This window comes from Bison bison, unplaced genomic scaffold (assembly GCF_000754665.1).
Source record: "Bison bison bison isolate TAMUID 2011002044 unplaced genomic scaffold, Bison_UMD1.0 scf7180017864062, whole genome shotgun sequence".
Classification (NCBI taxonomy): Eukaryota; Metazoa; Chordata; class Mammalia; order Artiodactyla; family Bovidae; genus Bison; species Bison bison.
Window position 1 is genome coordinate 1,950,909 of NW_011494634.1, and position 22,872 is coordinate 1,973,780.

At 37.5% G+C, this 22,872-nt stretch overlaps 1 protein-coding gene across 6 annotated transcripts in view; it reads left to right on the plus strand.

Annotated features, from left to right (window-relative positions):
* The window catches only part of CFAP54 (cilia and flagella associated 54), a 308,337-nt gene that overhangs the window by 233,293 nt on the left and 52,172 nt on the right, over positions 1–22,872 (plus strand). For 4 of the 6 annotated variants that reach the window (XM_010836300.1, XM_010836298.1, XM_010836299.1 and 1 more), the window contains 5 exons: positions 2,914–3,012; positions 3,516–3,657; positions 12,082–12,255; positions 13,708–13,931; positions 18,966–19,139. In XM_010836300.1, the coding sequence (XP_010834602.1) occupies positions 2,914–3,012; positions 3,516–3,657; positions 12,082–12,255; positions 13,708–13,931; positions 18,966–19,139 (813 nt within the window). Of the gene's footprint in view, positions 1–2,913; positions 3,013–3,515; positions 3,658–12,081; positions 12,256–13,707; positions 13,932–18,965; positions 19,140–22,872 lie in introns of those variants that run through there. The other 2 variants (XM_010836301.1, XM_010836302.1) reach the window with 2 other exon arrangements.

Sequence of the window (22,872 nt, forward strand, 5' to 3'; positions counted from 1 at the left end):
TCCCACCCATCTAGGTTGTTACAGAGTACCACATTGAGCTCCCTGTGTTATACAGTAACTTCCTTTTAGCTGTCTGTTTTACATATGGTAATATGTATGTTTCAGTGCTACTCTCTCAGTTCCATATACAGATTTTTCATGTGAACGTGTTTTCAATTCCTTTGGGTGTATACCTAAGAATGGAATTTCTGGGTCATACTTCGACTCTCTGTTTAGCCTGTTGATGATATGTTATATTGTTTTCCTAAGTGCTGTACCACTGTGTATTCCTACCAGCAGTGTATGAGGGTTTCAGTTTCTCCACATCCTTGCAAACAGTTGTTATTATTTATCTTTTTGATTGTAGCCATCTTAGTGGGTATTAAGCAGTCTTTCATTAGGATTTTGATTTGCATATCCCTAATGGCCATTTGTATATCTTCTTTAGGAAAATATCTACTCAAATCTTTTGCCCATAAACTAGAGTTATCTTTTTTATCATTGAGTTATAACTTTTAAAACATATGTGTTCTAGATATATGTCCCTTATCAGATATATAATTTATAGATATTTTTTCCAGTTGATGGCTTGTCTTTTCATGCAATTAATGGTATCTTTAGAAACAAGAGTCTTTACTTTTAATGAGGTATAGTTTATCATTTTTTTATATATTTTGTGGTTTTAGTACCACCTTACCTAACCCCAGATGTTGAAGATTTTCTCCTGGGTTTTATTCTAAAAGTTTTTTAGCTTTAATGCTTAAGTCCATCATGGTATATTTTGATTTAAGTTTTCTGTAAAGTGTGAGGTAAGGCTCTAAATTCATATTTTTGCACATAGATATTCATTTGTCTGAGTATCACTTGTTGTAAAGACTATCTTTTCTTTATTGAATTGCCTTGGCTCCTTTGTCAAAAAATTTGTTGATCAAAAGTCTAAATATTTTTCCTAGACTTCTAATTCTATTCCACTGATCTATAATTCTACCTTTATGTGAGTATCCACTGTCTTGATTACTGTGTGGCTTGTAGTAAGTTTTTTGAAATTGGAAAGTATTTGTCCTCCAATTATGTTCTTCCTTTTCAAAATTATTTTCACTTTGAATCTTTTGCATTTTCTTCTTCATTTTAGAATCTGCTTGTCAGTTTCTGCCAAAATGCAGAATTTTGGTACAGATTATGTTGAATCTACAGGTAATTTGTAGATATTTAGCATGTTAACAATTTTGAATCCTCAATTCATGTATATGAACTCTCTTCATTTATTTAGATATTAATTTTTCTTGATTTTTTTTTTTTACTTTTCAGTATGCACATTTTATACATTTTTGTTAAGATTATTTCTATCATGAATGGGTATTCTCTTAATTTCATTTTCAGGTTGTTCATTGCTGATACAATTGATTTATGAATATTGAGTTTTGTATCCTGTGACCTTGCTAAGCACATTTGTTAATTTTAGAGGGGTGTGTGTGTGTTTGTGTATCTTGGGATTTTCTGCATATAGGATCATGTTCCTTGCAAACAATTTAACTTCATTTCCTATTCTAGATGCATTAAAAAAATTTTCTTACCTGTTTGTATAGGCTTGTATCTCATATGCAGTGTTGAACACCTCCCATGTAAAAAAATGCCCATCATATTTTTTTTTCCTGTTTTCATTCTGAGCTCAAGTTTGGCCTCAATAAAGCCTTCCTCTCAATTCAAAATGAGCTTTCTTTTTTGAATGTCTGTGTCACTACTTGTTCTTACAATATAGTTACTTAATGTTATTCTATACTCAGTGCCCATTAGCCTTGTGTCCAGAATTAAATAGGTAAATTGCCCAAGGTTATAGTCAGTAAGCTGGCAGTGGCTACCCCAGAGCCTAAGCAGTGTTATTACAGCTAGTGAGGATGGTCTTCATATTTTGGACAGGGCTACATTGCGTAGATTTTAGATTCCCCATGGATGGATCTCTCCAGGTATCACCTGTCTCCAAGTTTAAAACTTGATCTAGTCACATTTGTGCATTGTATTTCCTGCTCTGGCATCAGCTTTACTCATTGCTTTTCCTTTTATTTGGGAGTCTTATTGCCAGAAGTAAAAAAGGTATTTTTATTATTGCTTATTTTATTGTTGAAGATCTAAAAAATCAGGTAAAATATGAATATCAACACATTAGAATAAGCCATCTAATTGAATAGTTTTTCCAGATTAGTTGAATCTTTAAATTTGACTATTAATACTTTAAAAATGTAAAACAGACAGCTACTATGTTGCTGGCAGGGTTTCTGTTTACTTCTGTATTCTTGACTTCTTTATATTTAAAAACTGAACACACATGACACACACACACCCTCACATTGCACGTATCTGCGTTCATTGTCACTTTTTGCTGTTTTGTAGAACTTCATGATTACAGTCATCCTTTTAACAGTTCTGTAGTTAGAAAGCTGATGGAAAATACCTATCAAAAATCTTTAAGTAGTATTCCTGTTTCTGACATCTTTACACACAATATATATTCAATTTATAGATCCTCTATTAAAATGGTAAATAACACTTAAAGTGCCATTTCTGTTTATATTATTGATATTCAAATAATGTAAGCACATCTAGAAAATCACACAAAGAAGTTAAATATAATTAAATTACCCATAAAACCTGGGATAACCACTGTTGATAATTTGCTGTGTTTTTGTATACAGAGAAATATATATTATCTTTCAAAAAATGGGATCACACTTTGCATGCTATTTTGTAACCTACACTTTTCTTTTGCTAATATGATTAGGATATCTTTTCATGTTGATAGATGCATGTACATTATTATTCTTAATGGCTTCACAGTGTTACACTAAAATCTCATCTTCAGAAGATTAGAAAATCTGTCATTAAAATTTAGGATATCTTTATCTGTCTTTATCATAAAGTATTTGCCATATTTTGTAGGCTCTTCCCAGAAGGCATAGTTCTATTAAAGAACCAATAGTAAATAAACATGAAATGTACAGTTTATTTGCCTGGATTGCAATAAGAGCTGCTGCACAGGTTGGTGTGATTTTTATTTAATTCTTTCTTTACTGTCACATCTGTTAAGGCAACACAATCTATTTATTCGAGAGAAAGAAAAATTTCACATTCTTTGAGATTTGTGCCAATGATATTTCTTTGGGGCGATTAGAAGTGCTCTTTATATGTGTAGTGTTTTTAATCTCTATTAGCGAGACTTGGTTTTGTTTGTTTCAACTTTTCTTTAATGAAAGTGTTGGCAGATACACATGTGCACATATTTTGGGAAATATCTGTCACAGCTAGGTGAGGGAGCCTATTCAGAGTGACTTATTTATTGATTAAATTGTCAACAATCATGATTTGTTTGACTATGATACATAGTACATGCAGGGGATCACATATTGTTTTTCAGATTGTCTTTATTTTTCCTAAAGTATATACCAAATATTATGAATTTGCTCTTTCATATTCTTCACCTAATGGATATCTATGAATCAAAAAGCTTGCATTTATGAATTCTAATTATGCATTAATTTTAGGTCAGTGAGGCTGTGCTGGCAATTAATCTACTTATTGGAAAGAAGAATGCTAGAACTGATACAGTTAGCCAAGGGGCATTATCAAATATCCCAGAATTTGCTTCCATGGATCTTTTGTCTTCATACACAGATTATTTGCTTGGTATGTTTGGATGTTGGGCATTTTATATACATATAATGTATAATCAAGTTTCAAAGATTTAATTCTAGAGATTTGTTGGGTTTTAACTTTAAAACAACAATGGTTTGGGAAACCTCTAAGACCCTGAAAGGGCAAATCTTAGGGTCTAGCTGCTAAAACATAGGGGCCCCCGCTTGCTGTATGTATGTATATGTTATTCCATTCACTGCTGCATTTTAGGTGCAGGGTTGTGTGGGAAAAGAGTGATATTTCCTGATGGCCTGTTTATTTTCCAGTTCACCCATTTGAAATGAAACTTTGTGGGATTATTTATTTGAGAGACCTTCTCTGAGCCTCTGAAATGTGTACCTACTCTTACACTCTGATTTAGCTCCCTGTTTCTTTTCTTAGTTCTTTTATATTTGTCTGTGTGTGTGTGTGCTTGTGCATGTTTAAGCTTTTTCTCTTATTAAACTATCATCAGCTTCCTGAGGGCAGGGAAGTTAGCTATTTGATTTGCTAAGGGCTCTCCTTAGAGACAATGGAGACAATGGAAACAAGAGACAAGAAGAAACAATGGAAACAGTGAGACACTTTATTTTCTTGGGCTCTAAGATCACTGCAGACGGTGACTGCAGTCATGAAATCGAAAGATGCTGTCTCCTTGGAAGAAAAGCTATGACTGACCTAGATAGCATACTGAAAAGCAGGGCCATTGCCTTGCCGACAAAGGTCCATCTAATCAAAGCTATGATTTTTCCAGTAGTCATGTATAGATTTAAGAGTTGGACCATGAAGAAAGCTGAGTCCTGAAGAAAGCTGAGTCCTGAAGAATTGATGCTTTTGAACTGTGGTGTTGGAGAAGACTCTTGAGAATCCCCTGGACTGCAAGGAGATCCAATGGGTCCATCCTAAAGGAAATCAGTCCTGATTATTTATTGGAAGGACTGATGCTGAAGCTGAAACTCCAATACTTTGGCCACCTGATGCAAAGAACTGACTCATTTGAAAAGACCCTGATGCTGGGAAAGATTGAAGGCGGGAGGAGAAGGGGACATCTCATCCAACCATGAGATGGTTGGATGGTATCACTAACTTGATCGACATGAGTTTGAGCAAGCTCTGGGAGTCGGTGATGGACAGGGAAGCCTGGTGTGCTACAGTCCCTGGGGTTGCAAAGAATTGGACATAAATGAGCATGAGCACACACTACAGAAAATCACATATTACTTATACATAGCAAGGATTGATATTAATATTTGTTAAATGAATGAATGAAAAGTTAGTGGAATTTAAACTTAACCTTACTATATTTTTTAAAATTTGTAACTCTGCTGTTGGTTACAGTAAACTGTAGTATAAATCTGTAAGTCATACCAGCAATAACATAAATATTGAATAGTCATTTTATGTTTTTGCCCATTCATTCAAAAAATATTGAGTGCTGTTTTGTGCTAAGCTCTTGGATGGGTCCTAAGAAGCAAGGTACTGGAATTTTACTTCCAGAAGGATATTTTAGTAACAACAGTATCTAATTTTGCTTGTCATTGGGTGAGCATTGAGCCAAAGGGGATGAAAAATGTTAACTTTAACCTGATGGGGTGAGGTAGTCTTCCTAAAGCCTCTGAAATCACTCTGGTAGGCCAGAGCTTACTGCTGAAGGGTTGAGTCAACCTTAGCTGAAGAGTTTGTGTCTGAAATTGTCTCCTTCTTTGGCTCTCTCTCTCCTGAAGACTAGGTGGCCCAGACTATTTTCCAAACTAAAATGGTTTGCTCTGAGATTAAACCATCAGATGGATTTTTTTAATGCTAAGGTATTGTCTTCTTATTTTTATTTCCTGGTAAGATTTTGCTTCATCAGACTTCTGGTCCATGACCTGGATCTCAGACAGGGCGCATGGTTTTCCTTAGAGACCCCAAAGGTAGGCTCTTGGGGGACAAAGCAGGGCAGTATAGCAGTAGGGGCTGGTCACTGCTTTTTTCTCTTGACACGGCTTGGCAACTCAGTTCTCCCTGCTTCAGAATGCCAGGAAGGCAGTCCTCTTAGAAACACACATTATTGTTTTGCCACAAAGGGAATGAAGTATTAATAATGAAGAGGTTTCAGCTTATACCCTGATCCTGTCAAACCATTGAATTTCTCTCAGCCTCATTGTCCTTAATCTTTAGACTGAGTGAATTAGATTTATTTATGAAGAAGACTGAAATCTGAATTTTAAGACTGTGATTCCAACTACTAACATGGCTATTTCTTTTTCACAGTGGTCCCTTATTGCCTCAGATAGATCTGGTCTACTTTATCCTGCTCTGTTTTCTCATGCTTTAAGTTTTTAGGACAGAGATAACAAATAAGTTAGATCTGAAATTCTGTGTTAATCAGTTATTGCCAAAATTGCAGTGTATACCCAACAATCCTAAAACTCAGTGGCAAGAACAGCATGACTTCTTTCTTTTACTTGTCTCCTGTGTTCTGCGTCAGGCTGCAGGCCAAGTTCCAGTGCACTTCATGTACATTTGTTATGAGACCCAGGGTAAAGAGGCAGTGACTGCTTAGGGGGTGCTCTTCTCACGGTACAGACCAGAACACAAGACCAAGCCCAAGCACAGAAGCACACTCAAGACCTCTCTTCACGTTACATCCCGTTAGTCACAGCAAGTCCTCTGGCCAAGTACAATGTCAGTGAAGCATGGAATTAGACTCTCCCTGCAGAGAAAGGAAAGTGAAAGTGAAGTTGCTCAGTCGTGTCCGACTCTGCAGAGGAAGGAAGAGGGTGTGAATGTTTGTGGGATGATAGTCCAAACTACTGGGCTTCCCAGGTGGCGCTAGTGGTAAAGGATCTGCCTGCCAACGCAGGAGACATAAAGACATGGGTTTGATCCCTGGAGGAGGCCATGACAACCCACTCCAATATTCTCGCCTGGAGAGGGACAGAGGAGCCTGGCGGGCTACAGTCCATGGGGTCTCAAAGAGTTAGACACTACTGAATGACTGAGTGCACACACACCTAATCCACACTGTGGCTCAGTTCAGTTCAGTCGCTCAGTCGTGTCTGATTCTTTGTGACCCCATGGACTGCAGCACACCAGGCCTCCCTGTCTAACACCATCTCCCGGAGTTTACTCAAACTCATGTTCATTGAGTCAGTGATGCCATACAACCATCTCATCCTCTTATATCCCCTTTTCCTCCCGCCTTCAATCTTTCCCAGCATCAGGGTCATTCAAATGAGCCAGTTCTTCTCATCAGGTGGCCCAAGTATTGGAGTTTCTTCTTCAGCATCAGTCCTTCCAATGAATATTCAGGACTGATTTCCTTTAGGATGGACTGGTTGGATCTCGGCTGGTAGCCACCTAAGAAGAATTCTGAACTGCTGCATGCAAGGACTGGGAAAAATGCTGCGGTGATCAGTTAGGTGTCACGCATGGGCCCACACAGTGGGGAATGGCATCTCCTAACCAGATGATCTTAGTTGATCCAATTGGGCTAATAGTCTTCATCTCAGCGGTGCCTAATACTAGAATTTATGCTTTACTTTTCTGTTTCAGTGGTTTTGGTAGCATCTTCCAATTTTCTGTTTCCATTTTGTACCCATTAACATTCCTTTATTATTGTACAAAGATTCTAATGTGAAATGACCTGATTTTTTAAAATGTATTTTTCTTTTTTAATTATTTTTTTTGCTGTGGTGGGTCTTCATTGCTACACAAGGGCTTTCTCTAGTGCAGCAAGCAGGGGGTTACTCATCACTGTGGTACACGGATTTCGTGTTGCAGTAGCTTCTCTTATTGCAGAGTGTAGGCTCCAGGTGCACGGGCTTCAGTAGTTGCAGAGTGTGGGCTCAGGAGTTATGGTGTTCGGGCTTAGTTGCTCGGCAGCATGTGGAATCTTCCCAGACCAGGGATCAAATGGATGCCCCTTGCATTGCAAGATGGATTCTTAACCACTGGACCACCAGGGAAGCCCTGTAATGACCAAATTTTTTAAGCCCAATTCATTTTGTATTTTGCCTTAAGAATAATAATTTTGCTCTCCAGTATTCTTCTAGCAGTCTGATCATAAATTACTGTTACAATTTCCCTCATTTCAGTATTTGGCTTGAAAAGAAATATTGAATCCCCAACTGATTGCTTCAAATACCCAGATGGCAGTGAAGTTCATATTATAATGAATTGCTAAAGGGCAACAACAACAAATAAAAATTGTTTGATTTTCCTTGTGTTAGCATACATTAGCATCCAGGAGAAAACCTCTTCACTCATCTTATCTTCACTAGCATTGATCTGTACACTATGTGGTAAAGGATATTCATTGTTATCGTGTGTAGAGCAGTATACAGCTATTTCTGTCCAGAGGGAAGAACACACCAAGGAGTAGGTCTTGCCACCCATAAACTTCTAGTCTTTAGCAATCAGAGCAGGCATCCACTTTGAAATGATATAAATGCATTTATTAAGAGGACCATATTTTAAGCTAAAGCTGGACACAGGCTGGGTGGGCATTTGAATTTATTAGGAACATTTTTTTTTTTTCTGGAAGAAGTACATGTGAGGCAGATACAAATGGACTAGAGGCATGGAGAGCAGGTAGAAGGGAAGCTTATTTTCTCAGCAGTCTGAGCAGTTGACAGAGAAGCATGGTGACAGAATAGACCAGTCATGTGTGGAGGATGGAATAAAGATCATCTTGCCAGGACCAGAGAGCAATTGTATGATGTCTATAGAACAATAAGAGAATTGAGTGATGCAGCCGGCCCAATTTACTGAGGTTTCTTCTACATTGTCGTGTAGGAATACAGACCCTGAAATGATGCTACTGGCAACAGGGGACCATATTTAGAGTGAATGCAAAAAACACCTACTCAATATCTACTTTGGGCCCCGTTATATTCAAATATATTCCATCTTTTTGTCTTGATTTTCTTGCAGCCTTAATAAAAAATTCTGCTAGGATTAAAAATTATTAAATTCTGTAATATGTTTTGAATTAAAAGTGACATTCAGGGTCAGTGGTCCTGGATGCAGCCTCTCACAACTAAATACACTTGATACACAGAAAAATATAAATATGTGTCATGCCAAAAATGAATGTTGATGAACCTACTGTCAGAACATAAAGAGAAATCTATGGAGCAGAACCAAGAATCAACTGATCCTTAGTATTAATACATGTTTTGCCTCTTGAGATGGAGAAAACTTTCCATCCTGGAAAAAATGTGATTTGTCTTTCCTGTTCTGCCTTGTCCCTGGCTCAGAGATATGGGTCAGTGCCAACTGAAAACTGGGATATCATTCCTCTACTGCTATCCTATTTTCTATTCCTCCGAGACACAAATTTCCCATACTGGTGGGGAGCTAGAAGGACACATTATATCTTCAAATCCCAAATAATTATACCACGTACAGGTGAGAATGGAGATAAATTATTCATGCTAGCAATACTGATTATATACATGCATGCATGTGTGTGCTCACGTGCTGCACCAATTCAGATTGTCAACAATTCAGACAATGAGGGTACAATGAGAATTATCCTCAGTGAAGCAGAGGCCCCAAGTCAGTGTAACCAGGCGGTCCTGGCTGGAGGTGGTGGAAACCATTGCAAAGGGATGCTTCTCAATGCAGGGTATAAGGGACGCTCCCTCCAAAATATTCTTCTAAAGATAAACTTACAGATAGCACAGATAATACGTGGACAAATTTTGCCCTCATTTATGGATTGTAAAGACAAAATAATTGTAAACAGAAAAAGCAAACTTTCTACGAAAGAACAAAAACTAAACTGGTCTTATTTTTTCTCTGTGACATTAAAGACTACATAATATTGGCCACATAAATGTAGAGGTTCTTTTTTGCTTTTAATTTAGCTCAGTTTTTTGCATAGGTCATTTATTTTCAAGAATCACAATTCAAAATTCATAGAAGGGTATGGAAAGAGTTGTCTCCCTTCCATCTTCTCTGCAAGTGACTCAGTTCTCTTCCCCAGAGGCAAACAGTGTTGTCAGAATGCGTGTGTGTATGCTAGGTTGCTTCAGTAGTGTCCAACTCTTGGCAGCTATATGGACTGTAGCCCACCAGGCTCCTCTGTCCATGGGATTCTCCAGGCAAGAAGACTGGAGTGGGTTGTCGGGCCTTCCTGTAGGGGATATTCCCAACCCAGGAATTGAACCATGGGGTCTCCTGCATTGCAGGTGGATTCTTTACCAACTGATCTACCAGGGAACCACTAGTACCATATCAATGCTCTATTCCTCCTATAACAAATAGCCACAAATTCAGTGGCTTAAAGCAACACAATGTATTATCTTACAGTGCTGGTGTTCTGAAGCCCAATATAGGACTTATTGGGCTAAAATTAAGGTGTCAGCAGGCTACTTTCCTCTGGAGGCATTAAGGGAGAATGTTTCCTTACTTACTTAGAGTCTCAGATTATGGTCAAGAGCTAACTATGGCAAAAATCCAAAAGTTATCAAAGAAAAGGTTAATAGTTTATACTACTTAGAAATGAAGTTTCTTCATGGCACACAATTACCATAAAGAGGGTTAAATAACATGTGATAATTGAAAAGATGTATTTGCAAATAATATCACAGTTAAAGGGTTTATTTCTATAATAAAGAGCTTCTGTGTATGTGTGTGTGCTTAGTCGTTCAGTCGTGTCTGACTCTTTGCGACCCCGTGGACTGTAGTCAGCCAAGCTCCTCTGTCCATAGAATTCTCCACGCAAGAATATTGGAGTGGGTTGCCATCTCCTCCTCCATGAGCTCTTCCTGACCCCAGGATCAAACTCCTGTCTCCTACATTGCAGGTGGATTCTTTACCACTGAGCCACTTGGGAAGCCCAATAAAGAGCTTCTGCAAGTATTTAAGGAAAAGGCATGGACCCTTTTACTAGTTAATGGAAATCTATTCGGAGTATGTAAAAAATAACAAATGGATACAATTTTAGTTTTCCCAAATGGCTATCCTATTTCTGTACTTTTTTCTAATTTCTATTGATCTGTCTATTCAGGATTCAATACCACACTATTTTAATTATTATAGCCTTATAATATAATTAGTATCTATTAGAGTAAATCCTCACTTATTACTCTTTCTTTTCAAAATTGTATTTCTTTTATGGCTTATTTTTTTTACTTTGGAAACAACTTGTCTAGTTTAAGAAAGTTCTTTCATAATTTTATTAAAGTTGCATTACCTTTATATTTTATCCTAGAAATAACATGTTTTTATTCTGTTGAGTCATCTTAACCAAGAATATTGTATGTCTTATATTTTTAGTTCATTTTCATGCCTTTTTTTCAAAAAAAATCAGTCCCTTAGGAGTGTTTTAACATTTTCTTTAAGTAGATCGTATATGCTTCTTGTTAGACTTATTTCTCAGATATTTTATCTTATTAGTAGTATTGCAGAATTTTTTCATTAGCTTTCTATTGGTTGCTGTTTTTGTGTATGGAGGCTATTGATAGCTCTGTATTACTTAATTATCTTTAGATATTTTTCCTCACTTTATCCTTCATGAGCAAAGTCTAGGCAGCACATATCTTCTGTAAAGGGCCAAATAGTAATATTTTATGTTTTGTGATCTCTGTTGCAGCTGTTCAGCTTTGCTGTGTTAATGTGAAGGAACCATAGACAAAATGTAAATGAGCATGGCTGTATTCCATTCTTAAGGACACTGACATTTGAATTTCATATAACTTTCACATATCACAAAATATTAATTTTTTCAAACCCTTTAAAGTATAAAAACCATTCTTAGCTTATGGGTCTTACATAAACATGCATTGACCTAATTTGGCTCATAGACTAGAGTTTCTCCTTATAGATCTAATTAATTCTAATTAGTGCCATTAAATTAATCCTTATATTTGTTCAAGTTTCCTTTTTTTTTTTTTGTAACACAAACAGTGGTGCCATGAGTATCTTGTGCAGGACTCTTGGTACATGTCTCTGAGTATCTGCATTTAAAATTTTATTAGCCTCTGCCCAGGAATTTGCTCTCCCAAGTAGTATGTGAGAATTATGGTATCTTCACATTTATTGCTTTCAGATTTTAGTTTCTGTTAATTGCTGAGGAATGTGAAATGGTATTTCATCTTAATTTATCTGATTTTTTATGATGCTAAAATTTTTGGCCATTTGGTTTTCCTTTTCTACAAGTTACCTGTTGAAATTCTTTGCCCATGTTTCTGTTGGACTATCTGACTTTTTCTTATTGATTACATAGTAGAGAGAAGATAATTTATGATTTTTTAAACATGTTTTCTCAGTCCATGGTTTGTTATTTATGATTGGTGTCTTTTGTGATACAAATTTTTTTAATTGAATGCAATCCTAAGTGTCAATATTTCCTTTATAAGTTGTGCTTTACTTTTTTCACATATGGTTATTTTACAAGGAAAACATAATATTTGTATTCTAATTTTTTTTTTTTTACACTTTCAGATAACTACCAAGTTGTCTTCCAGACTGGTTGTACATTTTCTTACGTTAGTGAAGAGATACATGAAAATGTAGATTCTCAGAAAAAAAACCCAATTAAAGTGGATATTACATGGATTCTTCTGCTGCGCTACTATATTCACCTACAAAGAATTAATAATATGAGCAAATTGCTAGGTAGGCCTTTGAAAGAACATATTCCTTTCCAGTCATTAAGTCATGTTTCTTACTTAGAACTATAAAATATGTTTAACATCTTTCTGAGTGAACTCTCATCAGAAGATGGAAATTTCAGGGGTTCTTTGCCTGATATACAGGGACCTTTGAAAAGAACAGTATTTCAATGTATTTAAAAACATCCTTAGAAGGAGGCATCCAGAAACTTCCCCCAAGACTACTGAAGTGCTATGTGACTCAAAACAGTTAAGAATCAGAGTGACCCTAATGTGACAGCTTATAAAATGAACAAGGTGAAATCTTTGGCATTAAGGAGAGAAAGAATATCTAGTATTTAAAGAGAAAGAGGATATTTAACTCTGAAGTTTTGAATTTTGTTTGTTGTTGCTTTTATTTTAAAATCATTGGTGCTCTAAAGAATAGCCAAAAAAACTGTTGTAATCTAAGTCACATTCTCTCCTCTTGTGGTTTTGTGATGATGTGTTTATCTGTGCCCATGAAATTGGTGAGCCAGTGTTGCTTATGAGGGCAAACAACTGGGAAAGACAGCTTGACTAAAGCAGCACCCAGTGATGGGGAAATCAGCAGGGCAAAGAGGCTAAGTCACAGAGCGGCTCAGCCTGGTTATCAGAGTTAGTGACGGGAGAGGCAAGCACTGGGAAAGGTGGTGGGTAAAAGGTGCATCGTGATAGGGCCAGTTCAGTAGCGAAGGAAGTGGATATAATCCAGCACAGTGGGCCCCAGTGATGCCCTCCTGTTATCGATTCAGCTCCCCCTGGATTCACCTGCTGGTATCTCCCATGTCAATCGTGCACATTTTGCTTCTTTCTGCCCTGGGCTTTCTTAGAAATGACTGAGGCCCAGCATATAGGCAGGATAGCCTGGAAGTACCAGGGACTGCACACATTCAGGAGTAACCTGCAACTGCTGAGGGAGGGAACTGGTTGATAGGTATTCCAGCATGCCAGCCCCCTGATGGAACAGATTTCCATGCTTTTTCTTAGGAGGCCCTCAGCAGGACTGAGCTCTCCTTGTCCATAGCTGGAGCCCTTTCCTAACTTGTTGTCATTGACTCTTTTCTTTTCTGTCACACATTTCCCATTCTCTCACTTCAGATCAGTTTTCAAATAAATTACCTGAACCTGAATTTTTGCTTTATTATTATTATTTTTTTTGGCTGGGAATAAGACAAATAAGACAGCTAGATTGAATGTTTTGCTTTGATACGCTTGAAACCAGAAGTAGGATCACAGAGTTCTGAGGTGTTCTTTCCTTCCTGTGACCAGAAGCAATTCTGTTAGTGTACAAGCTTGAAAAATGGAGGAAGGTCATGGGCAGCCACTGGGTGAGGTGGGAATGTGCAGGAATGAGATTAGCAAGCAAAGGACAGCAATATTGAGACCATTCTGTTATCTAACATGATTCTATAGTAGTTTTTGTTTTTCCTTTAAGCATCTCTGAAGCCAGGATCTGGGATGTCTTTGCCAGATGACACTCTTCTCACTTCTCTTTTTAACTCTGGATTGATTTTGCGCCAAAAAGAAATGCATTTTTTCCTTAAAAGATTCTTACAGCTATATTCTTCTTCTTGTATTGATGAATTTCCGAAAGAACTATTTCAAGTCATGGAACATCCACCTGTTCTAGAAAAAGTTTTATATGATTCAGCAAGCAAGGTAATGTTTAAAACATTATATAATTATACATTTTTTTGGAAGACTTAATCATCCTTTTATTTCCTAAAGAAGCACATTAACCTCCATACTGACACAAAGGTTTTTAGTTTCCTCAGAGGTTTTACCTGAGGAAACTTTTACCACAGAGAAAAACCAACCAGACATGCTGGTTTTCTGTTTTCATATGTTCTGTTTTGCTGCTCTTATAAGCCTTCAAAATGTCCCAGACTTTTCTGTATTCTTACACATCACAACTTCTCTCAGAGTCATTTTGCCAAGAAGTTATACAAATTTCAATATAATACCCTATAAGGAAATTAAACGGAGACTTTCTCAATCTATACCCAATTTCTGTACCTTTGTTTTACATGTGTAATAAAAAGCATTCATTTTTATTGTTAGCAATCATAAGTGTGCTAAGGGTAAATGGCAAGTTTTTAAGTAAATTAAAAGTTTGAAGATTTTGTGGTTGGGGGAGGGAAAGTGTTATTCAGTTGGATGGACTTCCCCAAAATATCTAGTGAAGAGATGTAAAAGAGGGTCTTGAACAAGCTACTAGGGTCTTGAATAATAGTAATTTTTAAATAAACTACCAAAATGGGTGGATTGGAAGATACTGAAAAAGTATAAAGAGTTTCAGTAAAAATGGAGATTTATTTCAAATTTGGTATGTTCAACAAACATATGTTGGATACTAACAATATGCCAGACACTCTTAGGTGGTGGAGAAAGCAGGAGTGGATAAAGCATAGTCTCTGGTGTGGTAGTAGAGAAAGATTGGTAGAGTTAGCACAAAAGAAAATGACAGCCCCTCACAGATGCTCTTTAAGAAAAACATGGCCAGGTTAATAGCAGAAAGAATATGAAAATCAAAATGTTAGTTCTACTGTCAATAGCACGTAAGGCTGATTGGCAAAGTATAAGTGAAAGGAAGTTATCCGAGAAAGAGATGATGAAACAACTAAGCTTATGGTCATGAGGAATGGGAATGAAGAGATGGATATAAATGATGTTGCTTACGTAAAATTGAAAAAAAAAACCACCTTAGTGACTCTATGGCGATGGCAAAAGAAGAGGGAATGAGAAAAGTTTTATCCCATCATTTGGAACCCCTGTCTGTGATCCCTAGAGCATGATGACACCATTAGCAGATACAATGGGGGCAGGAGAGTGAGAATGTTTGTGGACAAGGCTCGTATGTTCTGCTTTGAAATTATAGTAGAGAACCCAAGAGAAAATAGTGTAAATTTTCAATATGTATTTGTGAAATGAATAAATCAAGTCATTTGCATAGAATTCTTTCAAAACTAGGGGGAAAAAACCCACTGATTTATCTTGACTTTGGATTTCACCATATAGCCCTTTAATTTTTACAATTATACCCATACCAGACACATTCATGTTTCTGTTGTCAACTGTCCCAGAGAAGTGACCTGAAAATGTGTCTTGTTCCCAACGGGAACCTTTGCTCATCTTATCCTACTGGAGTATAGTAGCCTTATGTTTAGGGCTTCCCTGATAGCTCAGTTGGTAAAGAATCTGCTTGCAGTGCAGGAGACCCCGGTTCAGTTCCTGGGTGGGGAAGATTCCCTGGAGAAGGGATAGGCTACCCACTCCAATATTCCTGGGCTTCCTTGTGGCTCAGCTGGTAAAGGATCTGCCTGCAGTGCTGGAGACCTGGGTTCAATCCCTAGGTTGGGAAGATCCCCTGGAGGAGGGAACTGCTACCACCCCAGTGTTCTGACCTGGAGAATTCCATGGACTGTACATGTCTGACTCTTTGTGACCCCATGGACTATACAGTCCATGTATAGTCTTTGTCTCTGACTCTTTGTCTTTCACTTTCACCCTTGTGTTTGGGGTAAATAATAAAATTTTAAAAAGATCGTTCTTTGGAACAAGAGAGGAGAGTGATTTTAAAAAGTAGTGGAAAGACCCACTAAGGAATATTTATGGATTCAGTTAAGTGAGTCTCAACTAGGGTTATTGCCCCCACGGCAGTGTATTGCAATCCACACGGGAGGATTTTTCAGATTACTTCCTAGATACTGGAAGTATTGGAATGCCCCAAACTCAATGCCCCTATTTCCTGTCTCAGATTCTAAGTCATTTGAGAAATAAAAGAGTAAGACATACTGAGATTAAAAAATACCTTACTTTATGAGTCATGTGTTGATACTGTAGGAAATGGTTTATATTTACGGCTAAATGGTCTCCCTAATAGTGATTAGCAAAGTTGACAGTTCTACCAGTCCAGGCTGATGGGTTTTGGTGGAGAGTGGGGTCATTACAGGTCTCTTTAAAACCTGTGGGGCCAGAAACCCCTTTAAAATCTGTCGCATGAAGGAGCAGAGGATGTTCACTCCCTGAAAACAATATGCTCGGAAGAAGGGTAGAATTATGCATATCCAAAATTCTTTTTCTCGGATACCGGTCAAGTAACTCTCTAGGGAGAGGAGCAGAGAGAAGGTGAAAAGGCCTGGGATATATTGTTAACGTCTGGCCCTCCACCTGGCGGGAACCAGTAGAGTAGGATCAGATCATTCCATCTAACACAACTGTCTGAGTCACCCCTCCTAGGACCTGAGACTGCCTTGAGGATTCCTTCCATGTGTCCCAGATACCTCAGGTGTTTTGGAATAGAAGAGAGAGAATGAGAAAGTTGAGAACTATAGTTTCAGTGGATGTAGTCTTGTGAATACTTTATAAGAGTTTGGAAACTAATGTATGTGATTTCTTAAATACTGTTCTGAAAGGAGCTTTGCTGAGCATTGCATTACTAAGGGCAGCCTATCATTACCCAGTTCCTAAGGATGGTGCTCCAAACATACAACCTTGAACACAGTGTGAATACATACAGTATTTCTAACACAGTAATGATGTCAAAGAGTTGTTTCACCGTGTTTGCTCTTTATTTTGATATAATTAGTGGAACACTCTCCCAGAATAATCAGCCCTGGAGATCACTGTCGCTTGCCTGACAGGTGCAAGCCACCTAATCATGTGTTCTTTTCACTGGGGTAGACAGCTAACGAGCATAAAGCCTTTTGGATTTTTTTAAAAGTAAACTCCAAGCTTGGCTGACTTTTATAATAACATTTCTGAGCCTTTAATCACTCAGGAGGCCATTTCAATCAAGCCCTTCCCATAATTTTGTACTTAAACCTGTTTTTCCCCCACAAAGAAGTAGATACATTTCCAGAACCATCATATATACATGTCATGCTCATCAGCTTTGTGAGTCTGCCTATCGTCAAGTCTATTGAAGCTTTATGATGGAAAAACAAAGACGCCAAACAAATTACATTAAAAATTCCAGAAAGGACATGATTAAAATGGTGCACAATGCTGAGTTATCCATGTTTAGTCTGTGTGCCCGTGACAGACTGTGTAAGGTCAAACATTTGATTAGTGCAGAGTGATTTGATGTTTATAGTACATGATGAAGCAAGAGTGCTTCTGGTAGGTCTGTTGTTTCATTCCTTTCAAAGAATAAATCAAACATATCGAAAGTACCTGGTGTATAGCCCATTGACTAGCTTATGTAATTAATCCCATTAGGAATTAGATATTGTGTTTTTTAAAAGAGAAAAGAAAATTAAATGCCTATATTAATATTGATTTCTGTTGCAGTTCATTATTATTATGCTATTGTATGAATAAACACTATATCTATGTTGACATAGGTATTTACTTTTTATTTTTCTCCACTTAGCTAGTTATTAAATATGAATTATTTTCTAAAATAGTTGTCAGAAGCTCTGAAAGGCACTCAAATATGGAAAAAAATGAATAATTTTTCCTGAATCAATTATTTACCTGATTTTTTGGTGAACTGCCTGACGTAGAGTTAATAATTTTATTTATTGTGCATGTTGGTCATGCTTTTAGTATCCTAGTGCTAATAAATGAGGATTCTGGCTTATCATATCCTTTTATGACAGTCTCTAGACATTTTAAAATAGTTTTCACCCTAGCATTACCTTTCAGTCAAGACATATTTTTTTCTTTTATCAGTAGACAACCAGAAAGGTCAGTGTATTTATTTCTCTTTTTATTTTATTTTGAAGACTTTGCATTGACAGTCTTCAGTTGTATCTTGAACAGGCTCAGAAGTGGAAGGCAGAGAGTCTTACAGAAACACCAGGCCTTTCTTTACAGTCACTGACATGTTCCCCTTGGTCACCAAACCTTGAGATGCCTTTGGAGGTCAAGATTTAGCAGAAGAATTGCTTTCCAGTTACCACACTGTAATCTTGGGAATAATGAGAATTTAATTTTGAAAATAGTTTACACTCCACTGAAGAAAGTCCTTTTTAGAAGTGAGATATTATCATTATTATTATCTTTCTGGCTAGACTCTACTTTTGTTAACAGCAATCATGCTTTACGTTTTTAAGCTACCTTAAAGAACTAAGTAAATATTTTATGAAATCACCAATTGCAATCTATACATTTATGCTTCTTGAAAACTCCTGATTCAGTGACCAAGTTCTATCAAATGAGCAGGGCCCAGATTAAGCAAGACTAAACTTGCAAACCAGCCATATTCATTTAAAGAGGGAATGAAAGTAATGGATTTTGACCTCTTAGAGCAAAAACTGTGTCTAATTTTTCATAAGGTACTACAAAAAAAATGTTATTGAAAAGCAGATAATAAATTGTAACCAAACCCTTAGTATATATATACCAATGAATAAACCAGAAGAAAAGTAGATGTTCTTAGACTCTATGGTGATCTTGAGACTGAAGTGATAGCACTGATATTTCCCCTCTAGATCGTTATTCTTGGATATTCACCAAAGTGGCAGACATTTGTTGAGTCCACTGGGTTTTGAAGCATATTTTTTTTCCACAGAAGAGTCTTCTCTGTGGTAATTGGGAGGTTTTTAAGACCTACATCCATAAAGCAAGCTGAGATGATTCCCAGAGTTTTCCAGTATAGTCACTATTGAATGAAAATTGAATGAATGTCTTAAATATTGAATACATTCATTGCCAGCAATAAAGTGAATGTTTCTCTTCGTTCCCCAGACAGGAGTAACCAATGCTTCTCTATGCTCCGATTTATCACTAAAGACCGTTAGCAGCACATTGTATGGAGACGTGGTGCCACCAGTTGTGGCAACACAAGCTTTAAACAAAGAACTTTGTTTTCAGTGGTACATTCCTCCCCTGGAAAAACCTCCAAAGGAAACAGAACCTATGGTATGTAACATAATTACAAAGCTAAATCTTAGATTTGGATGTAAAATTTAACGGAGCCATTATAAGAGTAGAGAATATCCTCTAATCATATACACAGAAATGTCCAGCAATTTAGAATCTATATTGTCTAGTAAAATAACTGTGCAAGTAACTAAGAAATCTTGAGAATGTCTGATTCCTGTTGATCGTTTTCCTTTTTCCTGAACTTAAAAAGAAACTTTTCAGTGTATCACCATTATATGTGACATTTAGTGTTTTCTTATAGTTATCCTTTATCACATTAAGGAGATTTTTTCATACTTCCACTTTGATAGAAAGTTTGATTGTGACTATTTTACTATATCTATTAAGATGACTTTATGACTGATCTCTTTTAATATGGTAGTTGATTTTATATGTTAAATCAACCATGTGCTCCTGAAATTGGCCATGATGTATTAATTTTATTGGATTTGGTTGGCTAATGTTTCCTAATGAATTTTTGCCACTATTTTCAAGAGAAATGGGGCTTCCCTTGTGGTTCAGCTGGTAAAGAATCCACCTTTAATGTGGGAGACCTAGGTTCAATCCCTGGGTTGGGAAGATCCCGTGGAGAAGGGAAAGGCTACCCACTCCAGTATTCTGGCCTGGAGGATTCCATGGACTGTATAGTCCATGGGGTTGCGAAAAGTTGGACACAACTGAGTGACTTTCACTCAAGAGTAATGTTGGGCTATAGTTTTTCCTTTTTGTGCTATCTTTGTCAGATATTTTCTGTATGAGCCTTTTGTTAGGCTCATAAAATTCATTGATAAATAAAATCATGGTTTTCTGTTCAATAGTGAAGTTTGTGTAAGTTTGTGGTGGTGATATAATTGTTAAGTTGTGTCTAACTCTTGCCATCCCATGGACTGTAGCCCACCAGGCTTCTTTGTTTATGGGGATTCTCCAGGCAAGAGTGCTGGAGTGTGTTGCCATTTCCTTCACCAGGGGATCTTCCTTACCTAGGGATCGAACCAGAGACTCTTGCATCTCCTGCGAGGTAGGTGAATTCTTTACCACTGAACTTGGTTCAGTTCAGTCGTTCAGCTGTGTCCAACTCTTTGCTACCCAATGGACTGCAGCATGCCAGGCTTTCCTGTCCATCACCAACTCCCAGACTTGCTCAAACTCATGTCCATCAAGTTGGTGATGTCATCCAACCATCTAATCCTCTGTTGTCCCCATCTCCTCCTGGCTTCAATCTTTCCCAGCATCAGAGTCTTTTCCAATGAGTGAGTTCTTCGCTTGAGGTGGTCAAAGTATTGGAGTTTCAGCTTCAGCATTAGTCCTTCCAATGAATATTCAGGACTGACTTCCTTTAGGATTGACTGGTTGGATCTCCTTGCTGTTCAAGGGACTCTCAAGAGTCTTTTCCAACACCATAGTTCAAAAGTGTCAGTTCTTTGGTGCTCAGCTTTCTTTATAGCCAAACTCATACATCCATACATGACTACTGGAAAAACCATAGTTTTGACTAGATGGACCTTTGTTGGTAAAGTAATGTCTCTGCTTTTTAATATGCTGTCTGTGTGGGTCATAGCTTTTCTTCCAAGGAGCAAGCATCTTTTAATTTCATGGCTGAAGTCACCATCTGATTTTAGAGCCCCCCAAAATAAAGTCTGTCACTGTTTCCATTGTTTCCCCATCTATTTGCCATGAAGTGATGGAGCCAGATGCCATGATCTTAGTTTTTTGAATGTTGAGTTTTAAACCAACTTTTTCACTCTCCTCTTTCACTTTTATCAAGAGGCTCTTTAGTTCTTCTTCGCTTTCTGCCATAAAAGTGGTGTCATCTGCGTATCTGAAGTTATTGATATTTATCCTAGCAATCTCGATTCCAGCTTGTGCTTCATCCAGCCAGGCATTTCTCATGATGAACTCTGGATATAAGTTAAATAAGCAGGGTGACAATAACAGCCTTGACGTATTCCTTTCCCAGTTTGGAACCAGTCTGTTGTTCCATGTCCGACTCTAACTGTTGTTTCTTGACCTGCATACAGCTTTCTCAGAAGGCAGGTAAGGTGGTCTTGTATTCCCATTTCTTTTTTTTTTTTTTAACCATTTATCATTTATTTATTATTATTATTTTTTACTTTACAATATTGTATTGGTTTTGCCATACATCAACATGAATCTTCCACGGGTGTACACGTGTTTCTCATCCTGAACCCCCCTCCCACCTCCCTCCCCGTACCATCCCTCTAGGTCATCCCAGTGCACCAGCTCCAAGCATCCTGTATCCTGCATTGAACCTGGACTGGCGATTCATTTCATATATGATGTTTCAATGTTTCAATGTTTCAATGCCATTCTCCCAAATCATCCCACCCTCTCCCTCTCCCACAGAGTCCAAAAGACTGTTCTATACATCTGTGTCTCTTTTGCTGTCTCACATACAGGGTTATCGTTACCATCTTTCTAAATTCCATATGTATGTGTTAGTATACTGTATTGGTGTTTTTCTTTATGGCTTACTTCACTCTGTATAATAGGCTCCAGTTTCATCCACCTCATTAGAACTGATTCAAATGTATTCTTTTTAATGGCTGAGTAATACTCCATTGTGTATACACAATGTATACCACAATGTATACCACAGCTTTCTTGTCCATTCATCTGCTGATGGACATCTAGGTTGCTTCCATGTCCTGGCTATTCTAAACAGTGCTGTGATGAACATTGGGGTACACGTGTCTCTTTCAATTCTGGTTTCCTCGGTGTGTATGCCCAGCAGTGGGATTGCTGGGTCATAAGGCAGTTCTATTTCCAGTTTTTTAAGGAATCTCCACACTGTTCTCCATAGTGGCTGTACTAGTTTGCATTCCCACCAACAGTGTAAGAGGGTTCCCTTTTCTCCACACCCTCTCCAGCATTTATTGCTTGTAGACTTTTGGATCGCAGCCATTCTGTCTGGCATGAAATGGTACCTCATTGTGGTTTTGATTTGCATTTCTCTGATAATGAGTGATGTTGAGCATCTTTTCATGTGTTTGTTATACAAGCCACTCCTGCAGCTCAATTGCAGAAAAATAAACGACCCAATCAAAAAACGGGCCAAAGAACTAAATAGACATCTCTCCCATTTCTTTAAGAATTTTCCACAGTTTGTTGCAATCCACACAGTCCAGGGTTGTAAGTTTGGAGTAACCCTTTTTCTCAGATACTTGCTAAGAGTTTATCAAAGTAAGGCATTTATGTTTTTGTTGTGAGGCAATATAAGACTAGTGATGTAAGTCTCCATAGTTAGAGGCAGTCTTTAAGCAATAGTACTAACAACGTGCTGGTTTTCAGAGCTGGTATCAGTTCTGGTTGGGCTAATATCTGTTCTAATGGTAAGTGCATGTGTCAAAACAAGTTTTAAGTATTTTAACTGTCACCCCTGTGACATTGGGGTTTTCTATTTCTTCTTGACTCAGTTTTGTCTAAAGTTTCTTTTTCTAGGAAATTTTCCATTTTATTTAAAATTTGTCTCATCTTTTTGGATAAGGCAATGGCTACCCACTCCAGTATTTGTGCCTGGAGAATCCCATGGACAGAGGAGTCTGGTGGGCTACCATCCATGGAGTTGCAAAGAGTCAGACACGACTGAGTGACTAAGCACTCATGCTCATCTTTTTAACCAATCTGTATATTTGTAGCTGAAGTGCCCCTTTTGAAACTTTATATATTGCTCATCAGTGCATTTTTTCTTGGTTATTGTCACCAGAGATTT